We start from the raw sequence: 18,543 nt of genomic DNA, 5'->3' as shown, positions 1-18,543 counted from the left end.
CTTCATAACTCTTGCCCCTTTTTGTTCTGTGCTCCAATAACAGTTGAGCAAGCCTCGGTCAGAACCTCAGTCAACTTTCCTCTTCCCTGCTCTGTGCTATGCTATATCGTCTATGTTGAAAAGACAACCACATTTTGAAGATGGTTAAAAAATAAAAATAAGACATATTCACATCTTACGCTAGCTATTGTTAGCAAAATGCTAGCTCATTGGCAAGTTTATCTGTATCAATTTTAGTTAGCTTGTTTAATCTGAAAGTTAATGTTAGCAAAGCTAACTAGCTAATTTACATCAGTCATTAGTTTAGCTTAAAATGTGACGATATGACCACTAGACTAGATCGGATGACATTGTTTCATTCTGGCAAAAGTCAAATTAGCTTCAACTTTTTTGCTGGCGTTTCAAAGTCCTTCGCGTTGGCACCCCGCTGTGCCAATGCAGTGGACTCATTCACATGAATGAGGGGGCTGCGCAGGCCTGTGTCTGTCCCAACACTGCCTTCTACAAAAAGCTGCTGCCTCTGATTTATCACTGCTGACAGACCACAGTGACAGAGGAAATTGCAGCTGAAATTTAAAGTCTGGGAAAAGCAGGTGTAAAATATGGCGCTCTGTCACAGAGAAAGAGAGAGCAATAAAGAGAGACAATGAGACAATGTTAAACAGTGACATTTTATTGACAGCAGTAAGGAGAAGTAAATTGAAAGACGCTGTATATTCCATAGAGCTCCAGCAACAGTCTGTTTCAATTTTACCTTCCTGTTTCCCTCTTTGGTTTTCCGCTTGAATATTTTTTAAATGACTTTTAGCAGCTCATAACAGATCCACACAAGTGTGATCTGACAGCATGTTATACTTACTAAACAGTTTAATATAATTATGTATAAAGAAGTCTAGTCAAAGGATTTTAAAGCTTTTACATAATATCACCCACATTCATTTTCATACCTTCAAGAATGACTGATGTTTTTGCTGAGCTGACAATATCAGACTGTTTAACTTTTCTCACCTTGTGGGATGAACAAACACTTGCAGCTCCAAAGGTGTCCGCTCTTTAACCAATATTGAAAATTCAGTTTCAGAAAACACTTTCTTTTGGCTTCACTGCTTTCCAAACATGTGGACTCAAAACAGCAAATCACATGAACTGGGGTTAATTTATGTCTGCAGTTCAGTAAATACCCGACTGTACTAAACCGAAAAATTGCAGTGCCAAAATCTTGCGAAGGTTGCAGCAGGCGTAGTGACTGATTATGGTAACACATTGGACAGCTTATTTGTGTTTGTGAATGCAGACACATACAATGCATAAATAGCCTGACCATTCTCACACTCCCAATTTCCTCCCTTTGTAATTGATCACTGCAACTTCCTCTCTTGATCTTTTTCATTCATGTAGGTGAAGAACAAGATGACAAAGGAGCAGTACATCAAGATGAATCGTGGTATTAACGACAGTAAGGACCTGCCTGAAGAGTATCTATCCTCCATATATGACGAGATCGCAGGGAAGAAGATTGCCATGAAGGAGAGCAAAGAGTTCTCAATCACTCCTAAGTCCACCAAGCAGAGTGAGCACTTTCATAACACATTCTGTCAGGATTACTCAATGAGTAACTGTTTTCTCTGAGGTTTGCTCAGTACGTCACACATGACAGACTAGTGTCGCTGTGGCGTCCTCAGCTGCTCCCTGACATTGTTCACTGTTTGCTGAAAAACATCAGAAACATTTTTATCCTCCCCCCTCCAGGTGTAGCCAGTGAGAAGCAGCGTCGTCTGCTGTACAACATGGAGATGGAGCAGATGGCGAAGACCGCTAAAGCTCTGATGGAGGCCGTCAGCCACGCCCAGGCGCCCTTTTTTAGTGCTACACACCTGGAGCATGTCAGGCCCATGTTCAAGGTTTGTACTCTTGTCTTACTTTACATTCCCGATTAGATTGTACCAGAGCTTTGAACGGTGTAAGGTGTCTTGTACCCAATGAAATGTACACCTGCCAGTAATTTGTGTGTGTTGCAGCTGGCATGGACCCCCTTGCTGGCAGCATTCAGTGTGGGACTGCAGGACTGTGACGACCCAGAGGTGGCCTCGCTGTGTCTGGAGGGCATTCGGTGTGCCATCAGGATCGCCTGCATCTTCAACATGCAGGTCTGGTGATCTTTTACACACAAAAGTCTAATATTTATAACTGTAAGCAGCTGTAAACAGTGTTGATCATGATCTTCAGCCTGAAAGTGTGACTGTGTCGTAACCGGCCTTCCTGTCTGTAGCTGGAGCGAGATGCGTATGTCCAAGCCTTGGCCAGGTTCACCCTGCTGACGGCCAGTTCCAGCATCACAGAGATGAAGCAGAAGAACATTGACACCATCAAGACCCTGATCACTGTAGCCCACACTGACGGAAACTACCTGGGCAACTCCTGGCATGAGGTGACTCCCTACTAATAAGATTTATCAGCATCAGAAAGAGAAGAAATGTTATTGAATTCATTGAATCTTGTCTGATGACTGCCAGTTTGTTATGGACCCCAAGAAAAAAGGAATGCAGTCTAATGCAGCAGTCCTGCAATAAATCCTCCTGCACAGAGGTAGTAATGCTCAGTTTTAATTTAAAGTGTTTAAGAAACATGTTGGTCCCATGCAGTTAGTTAGTAACTTTAAAGCGACAGCTTTACAACAGTGATGATTTGGGTCCATCAAAACCAACAATTTCACCAATAATAAATCAAACTTAGAGCTTCTGGAATAATGTACAAATTCATTCATTCCCACACCCCTCACTACAAAGCTATGGAATAAATTATCGTTCATCATTTCAAATTACAGATAGTGGAGCTCTACTTGAGAGAGATGTTCATATTGTCACAGGGTATGTCCCCACACATGGTGACGTGACCCAAATGTCAGGGCACACAGGTTGACACGTGTAGTTTAAAGGTGGAGTGGACAGTGAATGAGATAAATTCCATGTTTTGCTGGAACTTGCAGTACATGCAAGATGCAATTGGAAAAAATGATCTACTATTTTCATTTGTGTATATATATTTATAGTTTAAGCTGCACAAGCGTTTACTTGCAGTCTATTGCAAATGGATTATTGATAAATATGATTGAGATTTAAGAGTTTTATTTATTTTGTAGATTTATTTTATATTTTGAGTTATATTTTTGCATATATAACCTAAAATGTACAAGTTGCAATTTTCTGCATTCAAATCACTGAATATTGACAAAGAAAATGGCTAAACATTTAATTTTAAGGAAGACTGCTAATTTCACAGTTTTAATGTAAACTGGATTGAAACTGATCTGAGCTCACCACAGCTATCCATAACTAAATGGACAGGCCCTAGATGTTTTTTGTGATATGTGTGTGTGTGTGTGTGTGTGTGTGTTTTGTAGATCTTGAGGTGCATCAGTCAGCTGGAGCTCGCCCAGTTGATCGGCACAGGGGTGAAGACGCGCTACATCTCAGGGGTTGTCCGGGACAAAGAGGCCGGCATCAAGGGCTTACCCTCCGGCACAGAGGAGTTCATGCCCCTGGGGCTGGGTAAGACACACACATACACACAATTTAACTTATATTCACAGTTTAACCCTTAACTCTCCGCTACATTTGTCTCTATCTTGAGGATTCCCATCAAAACGATGATGATGATGCCTGACTGTATGCATTTGCTTGTGTTGAATGTGTTGGTGTTGCAGGTAACCTGGTGGGAAGTCAGGACAAGAGACAGATGGCTCACATCCAGGAGTCAGTAGGAGAGACCAGCTCTCAGAGTGTGGTGGTAGCTGTGGACAGGTAAGACAAAGTGCTCAGATAGAGGACATTACTAACATAACTGCATGATCTGTATCTGTCCTTTTATGAAGAATTAAGGTTTCTGTTCCCTACAAATAACAAAGCTACTTTTAAATTTGCAGAATCTTCACTGGTTCCACCAGACTAGATGGAAATGCAATTGGTGAGTGTGTCTAAGCCCTTATGTACAGTATCTCTGTTTGTGCGTGTTACAAGTTCTTCATCGTGTGTTGCTGTTTAATTGTTTCCAGTGGACTTTGTGCGGTGGCTGTGCGCAGTGTCCATGGACGAGCTAGCCTCGGCGCACCAGCCGAGGATGTTCAGCTTGCAAAAGATTGTGGAAATCTCTTACTACAACATGAACCGCATCAGGCTGCAGTGGTCTCGAATTTGGCAGGTCATAGGAGACCACTTCAATAAGGTCAGTGGATTTACAAGCTTTGAGTTTTAAAAAATGTATTGCCTGAAAATCTTAAACCAAATGTTAGCGCCTTGTGTTTTAGTGAGGGAAGTATGGGAGGCAGCAACGGGATGTTCTTTTGGTGGTACTCCCTGCTGCTTTGTTTTGTCCTGTATTACCCCTTTGAGGACTCAGATTTATTACCGCTACACAGACACAAGAAGGCTCTTTAATTACGTCACACAGGCTGTGTGCGCAGTGGCAGGCCAGACATTAGTGTGTATTTACGGTACAAGTGGGGCATGTTTTGTTCTTCAGACTGTACACACAAGTTCAAGTACCCCACACTCCGCAGTGTCAGTCTAAATATAATTTGTTTTTAGTCAGACAGTGCTGTTTAGCAGACTTAAAGCTACTCAGTATTTCTAAGTCAGAATCAATTTTATCGGGCAGATTGACAAAGAGTTTGACTTGACTTAAGTTGTTCTCAATGTACATACACAGAAATAGATATTATATATATATATAGAGATTTCAATTTGATGCATAGCTGAGCTCTGCTGATGCCTGTTGTCTTCCTCTAGGTGGGCTGTAACCCCAACGAGGATGTGGCCATCTTTGCCGTGGACTCACTGAGGCAGCTGTCCATGAAGTTCTTAGAGAAAGGAGAGCTGGCCAACTTCCGCTTCCAGAAGGACTTCCTCAGGCCTTTTGAGCACATCATGAAAAAGAACAGGTGAAGAGTATTGTAATATGGACAGATTGAATAAGGGACTGTACTTTCTCAGTGCATCAGTGGTAACACAGGGTCATAGGAGTAATAGTGGTTAGGAATAGTGGGGCACTGGAGCTGTTATATAGGAGACAATAGTGGTTTTCAGTAAAACACCAGATGCATTGTAAATTGTGTTGGACTGTTTGTTTATTTGATGTTATAATAACCCCCTCCCCTCCTCTCAGGTCCCCCACTATCAGAGACATGGTGATCAGGTGTGTAGCTCAGATGGTAAACTCCCAGGCAGCCAACATCCGTTCTGGTTGGAAGAACATCTTCTCAGTGTTTCACCAGGCAGCCTCTGACCATGATGAGACTATAGTGGAGCTGGCCTTCCAGACCACTGGGCACATTGTCAGTGAGTATGACTGCAGCTCTTTCCTCAGGTGATAAATAACAAGTGACAGAGGTTTGTGTTGTGTTGGTCAGTGAGATGGATCCTGAGTCATTCTTTAGCTTTTATAAGAGATGGAGAATTGAGATTTCCCTAAACAAACAACAAATCAAATTAGAAACTAATTCATTTTTGTTTTCTTACTTTATTACATACTCTTCGTCATTCCTCCCTCAGTGAACACCTTCCAGCAGCACTTTGCAGCTGCTATTGATTCCTTCCAAGATGCAGTGAAGTGCCTGTCAGAGTTTGTGTGCAACGCAGCTTTTCCTGACACCAGCATGGAGGCCATCCGACTCATACGACACTGCGCTAAATACGTCTCAGAGAGGCCACAGGTGGGAGCGGCTGGGTTGTGGCTATACTAATTATGGCATTTATCTATCGTTTTCAAAAATGCACTATGTCGTTTCTTTGGAAGTAATGACATAATATTGCACTTTCTGAATTCCTGTCCTGCTGTGTCCCCCTCCAGACTCTGAGGGAATATACCAGTGATGACATGAACGTTGCCCCTGGTGATCGGGTGTGGGTTCGGGGCTGGTTTCCCATTCTGTTTGAGCTCTCTTGTATCATCAACCGCTGCAAGCTGGATGTCCGGACCAGGTAGACAAACAGATAAGCATGGAGTATAGCTCAAACGTCCCTTTCACTGTGGTGACTAGTTTCAGTTTTTTGCACATCTATGTCTATTCATTGTTTTTGAATTCTGACTATGCCTAGTATTCTACCTATATTGGACTCTTGTTCCCTCAAACACCCTAACTAGCTTGGCGCCTGGCCTTTTGGGTATTAATATACATGACCAAATACTAAATGCTAAACACTATTCTATTATTATCAATCTTTAAATCAAGCATGTAGACTAATAAAATAAATTTAGCAAGATACCACTTAAAAAGATGACATCAATACAATGGAAAGAAGCAGGATTAGAGCCTCTTACTTATGTTATAGTACTATTGATCCCATGTTGTGCCCTCTTTGCTGTGAAACAACACGACTGATCCCTCAACTGTCTGTCTTTTCCTCTAACAGAGGTCTCACAGTTATGTTTGAGATCATGAAGAGTTACGGTCACACCTTTGAGAAGCATTGGTGGCACGACCTCTTTAGGATCGTCTTCCGCATCTTTGACAACATGAAGCTCCCTGAGCAGCAGACAGAGGTCAGAGGTCAAGTTGTTGAATCCCGTTGTTCTTTATGTTTTGACAAGCCACTTAAATATTTGAAGGATTTCCTCTTTTGTGATGCACTTAAAGCACTTAAAAACAATAAGTGATGTACACATACAGAATGCATATGTTCATTTCTTGTTTCTTTCCAGAAAACCGAGTGGATGACGACAACATGTAACCACGCACTGTATGCCATCTGTGACGTGTTCACCCAGTTTTATGAGCCTCTCAGTGAAATCCTGCTGGTTGACATTTTCACACAGCTACAGTGGTGTGTCAGGCAAGGTGGGTGTTCAGATTCATGTAGACAGTAGTCTGTAGACTGTACAAAAATGACTGGTCTTGGGGGGCTGAAACAATATGTATCACACTTTTAAAAAAGCGTGACCCACCCAGACATTATCCATAAACACCCTCCCTCCAATGTCTCAAAATTACATAACATTATTAAGTTGCTACAATGTGTAATATGTTGTACTCTTATTTGAACCTTAATATGTTAACAGAACAATAACTTAAATGTTGCCACTAAATCGCTCATCATTGAAAGTGGAATTGGCCAAATTTAGAAGAAACAGTACTTTTTTAATCCCTCTTGGGTAAATAATATTTCCATTACATAATAACGGATGTAGCCTTTTGTTGGGTAATATGACTACAAGTGTCCAATGCTGGGAAGCGGCGTGACCCCTCGAGTCCAAAAGTGCCCCTGTGGACATTTACCATTAGGGTGGTGAGGTGTTAAAGTGCTCTTTGCTTCACCCCAGGTTCCAAATAAATATAGTATATAAAAGTCAAGACTACCCTCTCCTCAGCAAAGAGAGAATGCCTAACTCTCCCACTTTATTTGGACTAGTGCCTACCTTACTAGCAAACCTACCTTCACCAATATTTTTATAAAACCTTTAGCAGAATTTTGTTCTCCAGGGCATGTGAACTGTGCAATAAAATATGAATGATGAAGCAGTGAAAAATGGCGTGCATTGAAGTATCACAGTGCAAACATTTAGCTGCTGGAATGGGGTTCTGTTGTATGTGGCGGACGTGTTTTGAAGTCGTTACCTTTTCCCTCTACAGACAATGAGCAGCTGGCCCGGTCGGGGACAAACTGTTTAGAGAACTTGGTGATCCTGAACGGGGAGAAGTTCAGCTCCGAGGTCTGGAACATCACCTGTTCCTGTATGCTGGAGATCTTCCAGAACACCAGCCCTCACGCGTAAGTCCCGAACCACTGTACTTTCAACCAGAGATTCGGTCAATTTAGTTCCAATTCAGTCAGCTTAGAAACATTAATGAAACTGCATGTGAAGGTCTTAATGAAAGCTTTCAGAACACACACTTTCCTCAGCGGGAAGGTAATGGGAAATTTAGGGATTAAGGATGATGTAATCAAAAGCTATTGTGCTTTAGTGCTGTGACAGGATGGAAGTTAGCACAGCACCTGATCATTCTGTTTCCTTTTTCACATCAGTTTGTTGACTTGGCGACCGGCAGGACAGGACGAGGAAACTACGGATGGCAAACATCTGGTAAGAAATTCCAATCATTAACTAACAGTATTACAGAGTGTACAACAGTGGTCTGAAACACAATACACTGCTTTTAGCTGATAAAAGGACTGTTATATTTCCTACTAACCTTTCTACCACATCAGAAGTATGACGCTAACCTGTGAATGTCTGATGTTTGTCCCTGTGCGTCTTCAGGATGCTGATTTTGACAGCCAGTCCCAGAGCAGCTACGACAGAGCTCTGTCTGAGAGAGGACACAGCCAGATGTCCAGTGATGACACCTGGAAGGGCAAGTCCAGTGCCAGTGAGTTTATACATTCAAACCTACTGCAAACTCTAATTCCATCTGAAAAATGATTTAAACTGTTATATCACATACTGTCACTGCAACATTTTACTGTCACTGTGCTTTTTGTCCTTTTTCAAAGTCAGTTTAACCCTTAAATGCTCACGTCCATACACCTCTGTTTTTTCTGTTTTGAAGGAGTTTCGGACCAGAAGCTGTTTGCAGGGCTGCTGATTAAATGTGTGGTACAGCTTGAACTAATCCAGACCATAGACAACATTGTCTTCTACCCAGCAACCAGCAAGAAGGAGGATGCTGAGAACATGGCTGCTGCCCAGGTAGATTAAAACAACTACGATATAGATAGATTTTTGTCACAACATAATTTATTCTGTGAGTACCTTTCCTTATATTTATATTATTTATATATTTATATTTGAGGAACAGTTACGAAGCTGTAAAACAGAGCAACAAATGAAAAGGTTGTGAGAGTGATATATTGCACTTAACTTTGTCTGAAATGCTGTTCACTAATGGGAGTTATGGGGAAGTGATCATGCTTTGTCAATGTCCAATGTCAGGACATTGACAATCTTAAAAGGATGGCCCTGTGTAGTCTTAAATTGTCAGATGCACTTAGCTGAAGTTGTCTAAAAATGTCCTTTTCCTGTCAGCGAGATGCTTTGGAAGAGTCGGAGGCTGAGGGCGGCGAGGCGGGTCCGGAGCAGGGTATGTACAGACACATGACCTCTGCACACCTCTTCAAGCTGCTGGACTGTCTGCTGGAGTCGCACACCTTTGCCAAGGACTTCAACTCCAACAACGAACAGAGGACAGCGCTCTGGAGGGCCGGTAAATATAAAGTCCACTGTGATATTTCAGTTCATGAAATTGATTGATTGGATTAGAGAGTTTACAGTGGAGAGGAGAGACAGAGAATGACATGTAACAGAGGTCCTTGGCCTGACTAGGACCAGGAACAATGTGGTTCTTTCAGCGCCCTAAACCCCAGGCCACCCTAACATTATTGTTTTGCTGTTGTTGTTGTTGTTTATCAATGATTGACTCTCTTTTGCCCTCAGGCTTTAAAGGCAAATCCAAGCCCAACCTTTTGAAGCAGGAGACCAGCAGTCTCGCCTGCAGCCTGAGGATTTTGTTCAGGATGTACTCTGACCATCAGCTGCTGGACTCATGGCCTGACATCCAGACACGCCTGCTGCTGTGAGTACAACATATGACATCATCATCATCATAAAGTATTTTTTGACACAGCTACAATAATGGCCAGCATTTTGTCAGGAGATGAGGCCAGTTGTTGAAACAGGACTAGAAAGTGTATTTGTTGGGGACTATTTTCAGCCACAGATTTGATGCACTTAGTGAGTTTTGAGGGCAGCAGGACTATTTATGTGGGACCGAGTCAAAATAAACTACAGTGTGTGTGTTGATGGGAACGAAGGAACATGTCAGCTGGTACAACAGTGTGGCTTAGTGATGTGTTTTTAATAGTTTTTGGACAACAATGGAGCTCTGTGCCACAGAGGAAGTAGCTATATCAGACTTTAGATACACACACAGTACTTGTTAGTAGATATATTTATTATTGGTTAGTGTTAACTGTCATTCCACTACCTGAAAATACTGGCCGTGTGTGATTGTCTGGTTTAACCGCAAACCTTAGATAAATAAGCAAACATTTTGTCACTTGCAAGAAAGTGCAGCACGGCTGTTTGTTTCCCCCCATTAGTGAGTGAGTGTTCTGAACGTATGGTCATACCTCTTATAATATTTATGAAGTGATACACTCGTGTGTGTGTATTTTGTAAATAATTAGCATGGCAGAGCTGGTACCAAATCACCTTGTTGTGTTTATTGCGAGCAGCTGCACTGGAGATTTGACTCATGTATTACATCAAGAATTACGATCATTAAATAGCTGCTGTTGGATGTGTGCTTTGGCCTTCTTTTCTGAGAATGATAAATTTGTACAGGCAGCTGTTGATGCCGACACTTCTGCCTTTTGGTGTTGGAGATACATGAGTGTTGCGTTTGTCATACATCCTGTGTGTGTGTGTGGTGTGTGTGTGTGGTGTGTGTGTGTGTGTGTGTGTGTGTGTGTGTGTGTTGTGTGTGTGTGTGTGTGTGTGTGTGTGTGTGTGTGTGTGTGGTGTTGTTGGTTTGTGTGTGTGTGTGTGTGTGTGTTTGTGTGTTGGTCGTCTTCTACGAGAGGTATGTAGTGAGCTCTGGCCTACTTCAATCAGTCTGACCTCAGAGAGCCACGGAGAGGCTTGGAACAGCCTGCTGATGCTGCTGCTCACGGTGGGTGATGACAAGGCAAAAAACACACCAACACACACACAGGACATTCTTCCACCTGACACGTTTAAAGTAATACATGTTACTATATAGAGGCGATTTTCTCTTCCTCCTCAAGTGTTTCCCATGGACTTATTTTATATTGTATGTGTTTAGTTAACGCCAGCAGGAAAATGACAAATAATTTTTTGATCCAGTTTGAATTGTGCCATTAATTACACATAAGGTGTTTGTCATAAAACTGTTGAACGTACAGAATTAGAAAGACCAGACACCAAAAAGTTTGTGGTGATTATAAAAATTAACCAACATCATATTTATAATTCATGACGCAATTAAAACAGGATCAAAAAATAATTTGTCTCTCTGTTGACTACTGTACTTTTTTTTTTTTCCCATGGGGGACCCTGAAAGGGGAGGGCCTCTATATGTAAAAGACATGTGTTTGATCATGGCAGGGCAGGAATCAAGGAAATGGATTTATCATTATACCACACAAGGTAGTATAACGAAATTAACGTTTGCAGTCCCTTCATGCTTTACATAAAAAAATAATTTAAATTTAAAATTTAAATTTAATTCATAGAATAACATTAATTAAAATAAGCTTCAGGACTCAAGCCAATATGTACAAACAATGTGGATCTCTGGATCATAACTATGTCCAACTGTGGAACCAGGATCAGAAGTTAAAGAGAAAAAAAATCATGTAAAGTTGATCAAATGTCCATTACTTACAAATGATAAGCCTTATAACTCTTATTTTTCTTTATTTCATATTTGTGTGATTCTGAACACTTTTTGTGAGCCATCACCTATGACTCATGCCCTCTCAGTGTGAATACATGACTCACTGATGATTCATGGGAGCTCATGACTCAGGTTTTACTTTCCAGGGCCTCTTAGGCCAAAACTATAGCAGTTTTTAGTTAGAAAACAACCGAGCATGCAGCTTGAAGCAGTAGGAACTGATGGCGCAATGCTGCCAGCTGTACAAAAAAAAAAGCCAATACCACACAAACCACTGCATCAACAAAAATTACAACAGTATTGTTAAAGTGGACTGGCTGGCACCATTCTCTTGGGCAATGCCTGCTGTGAAGTTTTGGTTGTTATTAAATCGTTTAAACAAATTGTAATGCTACAAAATGTGTTTATTTGTCTTAATGCAGTTTCATAATTCAATGAAATTGCCCTCAAAAGCAGCATCGGTGAAGACCAAAAACGTCCTCTCAACATATTAATTTAAGGCCCTGCTGTGAACTCTACGGCCTCCCAGCAGCGCCCACACATCCCAAAGCAACCTCCCTCCCTTCCTTTCTCTGTCACGTATATTCTTAAAGAATACCTCCAGACACATATTAGGACACTTATACATATACTCACAATAAACGAACAATAATGTGTGACTGATATATTTCTACAAAAATGTATAATTTCCAGGAATCTGCTCCTTCTACCTCATTACAAATCCCAGAATCTATGAATATGCAAATGTTCCTAAAGTTTTCCTGCTGGACACAAGATGTCTCCTACTTCACTGGGATTGAAGCACATGCAGTATATATCAGTTGGTTGAAACGTGGTGCTAATTGATATTTTTTCACTTCCTCTATCGTTTCCAGTTTAAGCCCCATGCCTCCTGCTACTACCCCCACCTGTGTGAGATGATGCAGTTTGACCTGATCCCGGAGCTGCGGGCCGTCCTCAGGCGCTTCTTCCTGCGCATCGGCTCCGTCTTCCACATCGCTGCTCCAGAGGGGGCGTCTGCCCGGACTCTGGCCTCCTAGAATGGGTGGTTGCAGGGTCAGGTGAAGGGACGAATGGAGAAACGGATGATGGACATCGAACATTGACGAGTAGGGGACACATAAGAGACTTTCCCTCCCTCTTTTGGACTGGAACAGATTACAGAGGGGCTGCAATGTCAGGAGGACGACGACAAAGACTGTAGCTTTTCTGTCTCAGTTCAGGACTCTGCATTAAAGTGTTGAGCTTTTCTACAGCTCGTAGAGAAGTCTTTACCCTACCCTTCCTTCCTTCCTTCTTTCTCTCGGGGATGAACAGCACTGTGACCAGCACTCTCTGCTGACTGTAGTCATTCATCATCCCCCAGACTCTCATCTCAAACTTCAATGACTAGAAAAGAACTGTAAACAAATAATTTATTGATATTGTTGCAAACCCTGTACCTGATTTTGATGGTTTGTTTTTCTGTTTGTTTTGTTTTTTTAATACTTAACAGAAAAAAGTATATATACATGCTGAAAGCAAATATACGACACCATTGAATTTGATGAACCTTTGCCCTTACATTTGCCCTTTGCGAAAATCTCCTTTGGCCACCTGTGCCTGTTAGAAAATGACACAATCAGTGTCGCTCTCATTGTGAGTTTGGTGATCTAATCAAAATCTGTTGTAATATCTGAACCCTCATGTATCAGTGCCCATCCCAAAGCATTGTTTGTCACTTTAATGTTTATGTTCCCTCTTATGTCTGTGTTATTTGGTAGCAGGTTATTGCTGTTGTTAGAGACTGAAATTCTCAGCAGCAGATGAAAACAATTTGCACCTCTTACAACACTATCAAAGATATAATGTGGCTTTGTTTGCGAGGTCTCTGCTCTCTGTGACACAACCGTCCTGTCATTTGTGGGATTTCTTTCCTGTCAATGAGATTTTACTTATTTATTTTTGCTCACTTGCTTTAATTTGTTATAAGATTAATTTTTCAGGATAATTGCTGGTTTACAATTGAAGGTTGGTTGAAAGACCCTCTGTCATGCATTCCTTGGTGTGTTGACCCAGTAAGCCTTACACTATAGGACTTTACATGGAGTCAACTCCTCCTAGCTTCAGAGTTAGAGCTGGATCATAAAACCCTTCACTAATCCATCAGTTGGCCCTGTAAGGTGACACAGTGCTCGTCGGTTTCCACACTCTTTTGCACATCTGTTGCAGACAACTTGCTCACGTATTAACACCGCCCAGTGTACCAACATGCTCTGGATGGTTGGATTGCCCATCAGTGTTGTATCACATTCAACAGTAGAGTTCAACCACGGAAAGGTTCAGGAACGGAGCGAAACCAAAACTCGCATCTACAGAGACATTGGAATCTCTGCATCCTGGATCCTTCGTAGTTTATTCCATGCCTTTTTTTAAAAGAAGGATGTATGTAATTATTTAAAGTGCATTTAAATATTTTTTGAGAAGCATTCCTTCCCTCGCAACTATGGATGTCTACTTTTCTTCCCTAAAGCAAGGGAATATATAAATATATATATACAGTAAATGAGAAAATGCAGACTGTAAAGTTTTCAATGTAAGATACATAGAAATGAAAGTGCTATACGGTTCTATACATAATATTGTGATGTAATCTTCCAAACATTTGGTGAAGTATCAATAAACCTGAATTCTGATCCACTGAAGTGACCATGGATTCGGTTTAACAAAAACATTAAAGATCCCGTCCAGACGTGTTACGCCATATAAAAATAGTCTACTTGGAATAATGTGTGTAATGTGTTTTTCTGCAAAAAAAAATCCCAATATGGAGCCATCATTAATGTTACTAGTTACACCTGTGCTTTTCGCGCTATGACAGGCAAAGTGTGTTTTTCTCACATTTGTGTAGAATAAGTCATTTAACTGTGAGTTGGAAGCGTGGAAGAGGAATGTCCTATATAAAGTTGCTGTATAAAGATGTCCACAGGGAGGCACTGTGCTCAAACCTGTAGTCGGCCTGAAGCGCGCTAGATTTTGGGGTAACAAAGGTTACCATGGAGACCTCTCACATCCTTTGTTTTGGCCAGTAAAGCTGCTACATTGAGTCCTGTAAGGAAACGCCGTGTTATTAATCCATAAACCTGTGACTAGAATGGCAAACAATGAGGAATGTGACAGTTGAACTCAACTATCAACTTACATAATTAATGTAGGGACGGACGCCCCAACAAACATAAAACTGGCTCAGTTTTAGCCAGTTAGCGCTAACATTAGCCAGGTAACGCTAACGCTAACTGGGACTTCTTAGCTGCTAGCCGGTAGCCAGCTCTCGTATAAAGTCAGGGAGTGGCTCGCAACTAATCCCACTCTCCGGTGAGAAGTTATATTTGTCTATCCAATGCATTTGTTGCAGACTCTTCTTCACGCTGTATGGAGCTGTTGTGAATCGTGAAGCTACGCAGAGGACGTAACGTTAACGTTAGTGTGGGCGGATCTGTGGCAGCCAGTAGCTGGGGTGATCTCCGGCGGCGTTAGCCAGGAAGGCTAGCAATGACGGATAAGATTATTCCTGCGGGGATCTGGATTGTGAGCCAGCAGACATGATTTTATGGAGACCACCCTACAAGTAAGAGTTTCAGCTCAGTCTACGAGTTTAATTCTAATGTGTGTGGTGGTTTTGTTGGCGAAATGATGAGAGAAAGAATAGCAGAGAGGGCGGATTTTCCCCTCTGGATCCAGATATTTAACGTTAGAGGAAGGAGGTCGACAGATTTGGAAGAATGCGTAGCCATCATTTTGTTTCCTGCTAGCTTTCCCCCGTCAAATCTCACTCTGTTTGATGCTAAGCGTACTTGTACACTGCACTGAATGATTTTGCCACTGTAAATACACATTTCTAGGTTTGCATTTTACGACTGTGCGACTACACTAATACTGTATGACAGTGACAGCCATCTTCAGTAGCTGCCCACAGTAACGTTAGTATAGGCGGTGGTGGTGGTGGTGGTATGCGTCTGTCTGTAAGGCTTTGCTTAAGAATGAGTTGAGTAAGGGTAATTGCTTGTGTGGTGAAATGTATTCAGAGCTGGAACACGGGGCGGTGTCGTAAAGCAGCATCTAAATGAGTCGTGTGATTAAAGGTCTTTTAGCTCAGTGTATATGACAGGAGAGTGGAGTGGCCTGTGCTGCCTTCAGGGGCCCCGCTAAGCCCGTTCATCCGTCGCTAAATTTAATTGGAAATATCAAAACGTTGGTTGAATAAAGCAATGAGGCACAATTGGCACATTTTGACCTGCAGCGACGGGATAGAAAGGAGAAGTGCACCATTAATATCATTTATATATTAAATGTGAGCAAATGGTGACACACAGACGTAGTTATATCCACAGAACTAAATATTAGGTATATACATTGGTGTCTGTAACTGTTGTTGACGCTGTTTGTTAGGTTGTAGGGCAGGAAACGGTATAATTTCCTCTTCTGTTATGTTACTATGTTGAGTTGTGTGCTGTGGTCCCGGGTTTAAAGGCCAGCGTGAACGCGGGTTGTGGAAGGATCGGGAAGGCGTCTCTGAAGGCGTCGTGTTACGTAATAGAGGCTGGGCATGTGGATGTGGGAGACGTGCAGGGAGACGATAGATAGACTCCACAAAGTGACTGTGTTCATTCTTGGATTTTGACAGCTTTTGTACACACACAAAGCGACAGACAGACAGATTCAGGACGTTTTTGACGGCGAGCGAACCGAGGATAACTCCATGTGCTGTTATTCACTGCTGCTGGTAAGATCATGTTTGTATTGTATATAGCCTCCGTTATCACAGACGGCGATCAAAATAGAAAACGTGAATAATTGTTTAATGTGGAGGTGTTCCGCGGATGTGAACACAGATGTGAACACAGACGGGGCTCACACGGGCAGCAGCGTACAGAGGCAGCACTGTATCGCTAACGGACCCTGGTTGCTTTATCTGTTAAGTTACAGTCCAGATTCCAGCGTAATAAACATGAACACAACCTTCAGTTTGCCTTATTTGAGTTAATATTTGAGCGCTTGTGGTGACAAATGTTGCGTTCAGGTGCTACATTTCGTTGTGACTCGTTGGTATAGCTGTAGGAGCTGTGTGGTGTTTACATCAGTTCTGGGCTGATGAGCCACGTGTTGGTAGCTTGGGACCATGTGGCCATTGTAAACACTGCTGCCTTGTGCCTCTTTATGTGCTCTAACGGGCTGTTTTTATTTATTTCACTACAGATTATGGGGAAAATAGTCTGCAGAAGTTATGTTTGTGAGAAGTTTTTCGGACTTGAAGGAACTACAGCGAGTTGCTTGTTTGGCTGTATCGGGCTTCCATTGTGCTGTAAGGCACAGTAGATATGTATTATGTAATAATAGCACTATTTGCATAGAGCCTGGCACACCAGTAATTGGGTTCATGGACCTATCCGCTTAAATGTCAATATTGTTGTAGTAAATGTCAGGTTTTCATGTGATCGGACAGTTTGGGATCATGCCAGGGTCACGTACCTCCCACACCTGTTTGTGTACCTGCATACATCAGCTGACAGCTCATGAGATAATTATGAGTGACAGTAGGATATGAGGAAAGGCTTTATCACATTGTCTTTTGTTTGAGGACCACTTAAACTCAGTTTACTGGCTGCAGGATACTGACGTGAATCTTTAATGAAGTTCATTTTTACCATACAACATAGTAATACTATTGTAAACATATTTCTATTTTAATTTCACTTACTATATCACAGGGCTCAACTCCAGTATATGTTGATGATGAGGTGATGAGGCAGAGAGGAGAATTGTGTTGACAGACACAAATTGCATTTAACTGCTAATTAAAGCCCCTAAAAGCAGCTTTCACTTAGTGTTGACTCTGGCGGCCCCTGTGGACAAAAGTGATAGTGTTTCCACTGCCTCATTACATTGATTTCAAGGGGAATCGGTGGCAGGCAATAAGAATAACTGTATAGAAACAGCCAATGTCCTGACTGAAGGTTTGTTGATGCAGGTCATAAAGAGGCATCAGTTTACATTGAGGCTGTTTCATAACCAGTTAAAAACACCTTGTTGAAGGTTTAATGAAGTCATGCTTTTTAAAAATGGATTTTTGTTTCCAGTGCCACTATTTAAATATTAATTAAGCTTGCAATTAACAATTATTTTCTCATTCAGTTAATCTACGTAGTTGCCTGTGGGCAGATTATTCTCACGATTAATCGTTGTAAAAAAAAAAAAAACGCCAGAAAGTAGGGGAAAATGTCTGTTCTAATTTTTCACACCCCAAGGAGATATATTCCCATTGCTTGTTTTATTTGACCTAAAACCAAAAGACATTCAGTTTACGATTATATACGGTGTAGAAAAGCGGCAAATCCTCACAGTTGTGAGAAGCTGGAACCAGATAATGTCTAACAGTTCTGCTTGAAAAATGACCAAGACGATAAATCAATTACTAATTAACATAGTTTTTCTTCATATTACTAATAGGGGGGTTCTTATCTCCATTACAAGATGATACATGCTGTGTAAAGTACCAAACGTTTTTTAACCTGCATTTGACCCTTCCCTCATTACCTCCCTGTGTGTCACTCTTAACACAAGACCGCAGTCACTTATAAACTGCGTAATTACTAAAAATAGCATAAAATTGTGAGTTTATTAAGAGTTCACTGCACCGCGTACACTGGAAATTCAGTGATGTTGCAAAGTGAGTTGTCTGATATCTTTGTGTGGTTAACGAAAAGTAATGCAACAACTCATTCAAGAGTTGTAGGCAAAGAGCAGAATTTATAGCTGAGAGGGCTCGCAGTGGCAGCCAGAATCTGCTGTAAGGTTGTAGTAATGGTATCGTTTATGTTGCACTTCAGTGTACACACCTTCACACTAAAGCAGAGTACTGTGGGACCAGAAGAGAAGCAGTGCTGTAAGGCCAGCATGTGTGTGAATAAGCAGCAGCCACTCTGAGATAATAACACGTCATTTTTAAAGTCAGTTTTGTAGCTGGTGGTGCAGATCAGTGTGCAAGCGACACTGAGACAAGGTGCCTAAAAGCTCAGACTGAAGGTCAGATTTGGGAGGATGGGTGACTGGGTTCTGCGCGGACCTTCAAGCCAGACTGTTCACTCTTGATTCTC

General features: G+C 41.7%; 2 protein-coding genes across 3 annotated transcripts in view; both read left to right on the top strand.

The window, feature by feature from the left end:
- Nucleotides 1-9,585, top strand: part of arfgef2 (ADP-ribosylation factor guanine nucleotide-exchange factor 2 (brefeldin A-inhibited)) — a 23,197-nt gene extending 13,612 nt beyond the window's left edge. Inside the window, exons 18-37 of the mRNA XM_035656607.1 lie at nucleotides 1,399-1,570; nucleotides 1,750-1,901; nucleotides 2,019-2,147; nucleotides 2,270-2,428; nucleotides 3,401-3,548; nucleotides 3,704-3,800; nucleotides 3,923-3,963; nucleotides 4,052-4,221; nucleotides 4,785-4,936; nucleotides 5,161-5,333; nucleotides 5,547-5,707; nucleotides 5,845-5,975; nucleotides 6,408-6,537; nucleotides 6,697-6,832; nucleotides 7,625-7,763; nucleotides 8,019-8,076; nucleotides 8,254-8,362; nucleotides 8,543-8,682; nucleotides 9,019-9,196; nucleotides 9,427-9,585. Coding sequence (XP_035512500.1) covers nucleotides 1,399-1,570; nucleotides 1,750-1,901; nucleotides 2,019-2,147; nucleotides 2,270-2,428; nucleotides 3,401-3,548; nucleotides 3,704-3,800; nucleotides 3,923-3,963; nucleotides 4,052-4,221; nucleotides 4,785-4,936; nucleotides 5,161-5,333; nucleotides 5,547-5,707; nucleotides 5,845-5,975; nucleotides 6,408-6,537; nucleotides 6,697-6,832; nucleotides 7,625-7,763; nucleotides 8,019-8,076; nucleotides 8,254-8,362; nucleotides 8,543-8,682; nucleotides 9,019-9,196; nucleotides 9,427-9,569 — 2,718 coding nt within the window. The 3' untranslated portion in view covers nucleotides 9,570-9,585. The remainder of the gene's footprint in view (nucleotides 1-1,398; nucleotides 1,571-1,749; nucleotides 1,902-2,018; nucleotides 2,148-2,269; nucleotides 2,429-3,400; nucleotides 3,549-3,703; nucleotides 3,801-3,922; nucleotides 3,964-4,051; nucleotides 4,222-4,784; nucleotides 4,937-5,160; nucleotides 5,334-5,546; nucleotides 5,708-5,844; nucleotides 5,976-6,407; nucleotides 6,538-6,696; nucleotides 6,833-7,624; nucleotides 7,764-8,018; nucleotides 8,077-8,253; nucleotides 8,363-8,542; nucleotides 8,683-9,018; nucleotides 9,197-9,426) is intronic.
- Nucleotides 9,586-14,859: 5,274 nt separating this feature from the next.
- The window catches only part of bcl2l1 (BCL2 like 1), a 29,876-nt gene continuing 26,192 nt past the window's right edge, over nucleotides 14,860-18,543 (top strand). Inside the window, exon 1 of one of the 2 annotated variants that reach the window (XM_035656399.1) lies at nucleotides 14,860-15,017. The gene's annotated coding sequence lies outside the window, so the exon portion shown is untranslated. Of the gene's footprint in view, nucleotides 15,018-16,011; nucleotides 16,173-18,543 lie in introns of those variants that run through there. The other variant, XM_035656400.1, reaches the window with a different exon arrangement.

Source organism: Morone saxatilis, unplaced genomic scaffold (genome assembly GCF_004916995.1).
Source record: "Morone saxatilis isolate NCDOM2014 unplaced genomic scaffold, NCSU_SB_2.0 Contig15, whole genome shotgun sequence".
NCBI classification, from domain to species: Eukaryota; Metazoa; Chordata; class Actinopteri; family Moronidae; genus Morone; species Morone saxatilis.
The sequence above is the reverse complement of the archived record's forward strand: the minus strand, read 5'-3'. Positions and strand labels throughout refer to the sequence as shown.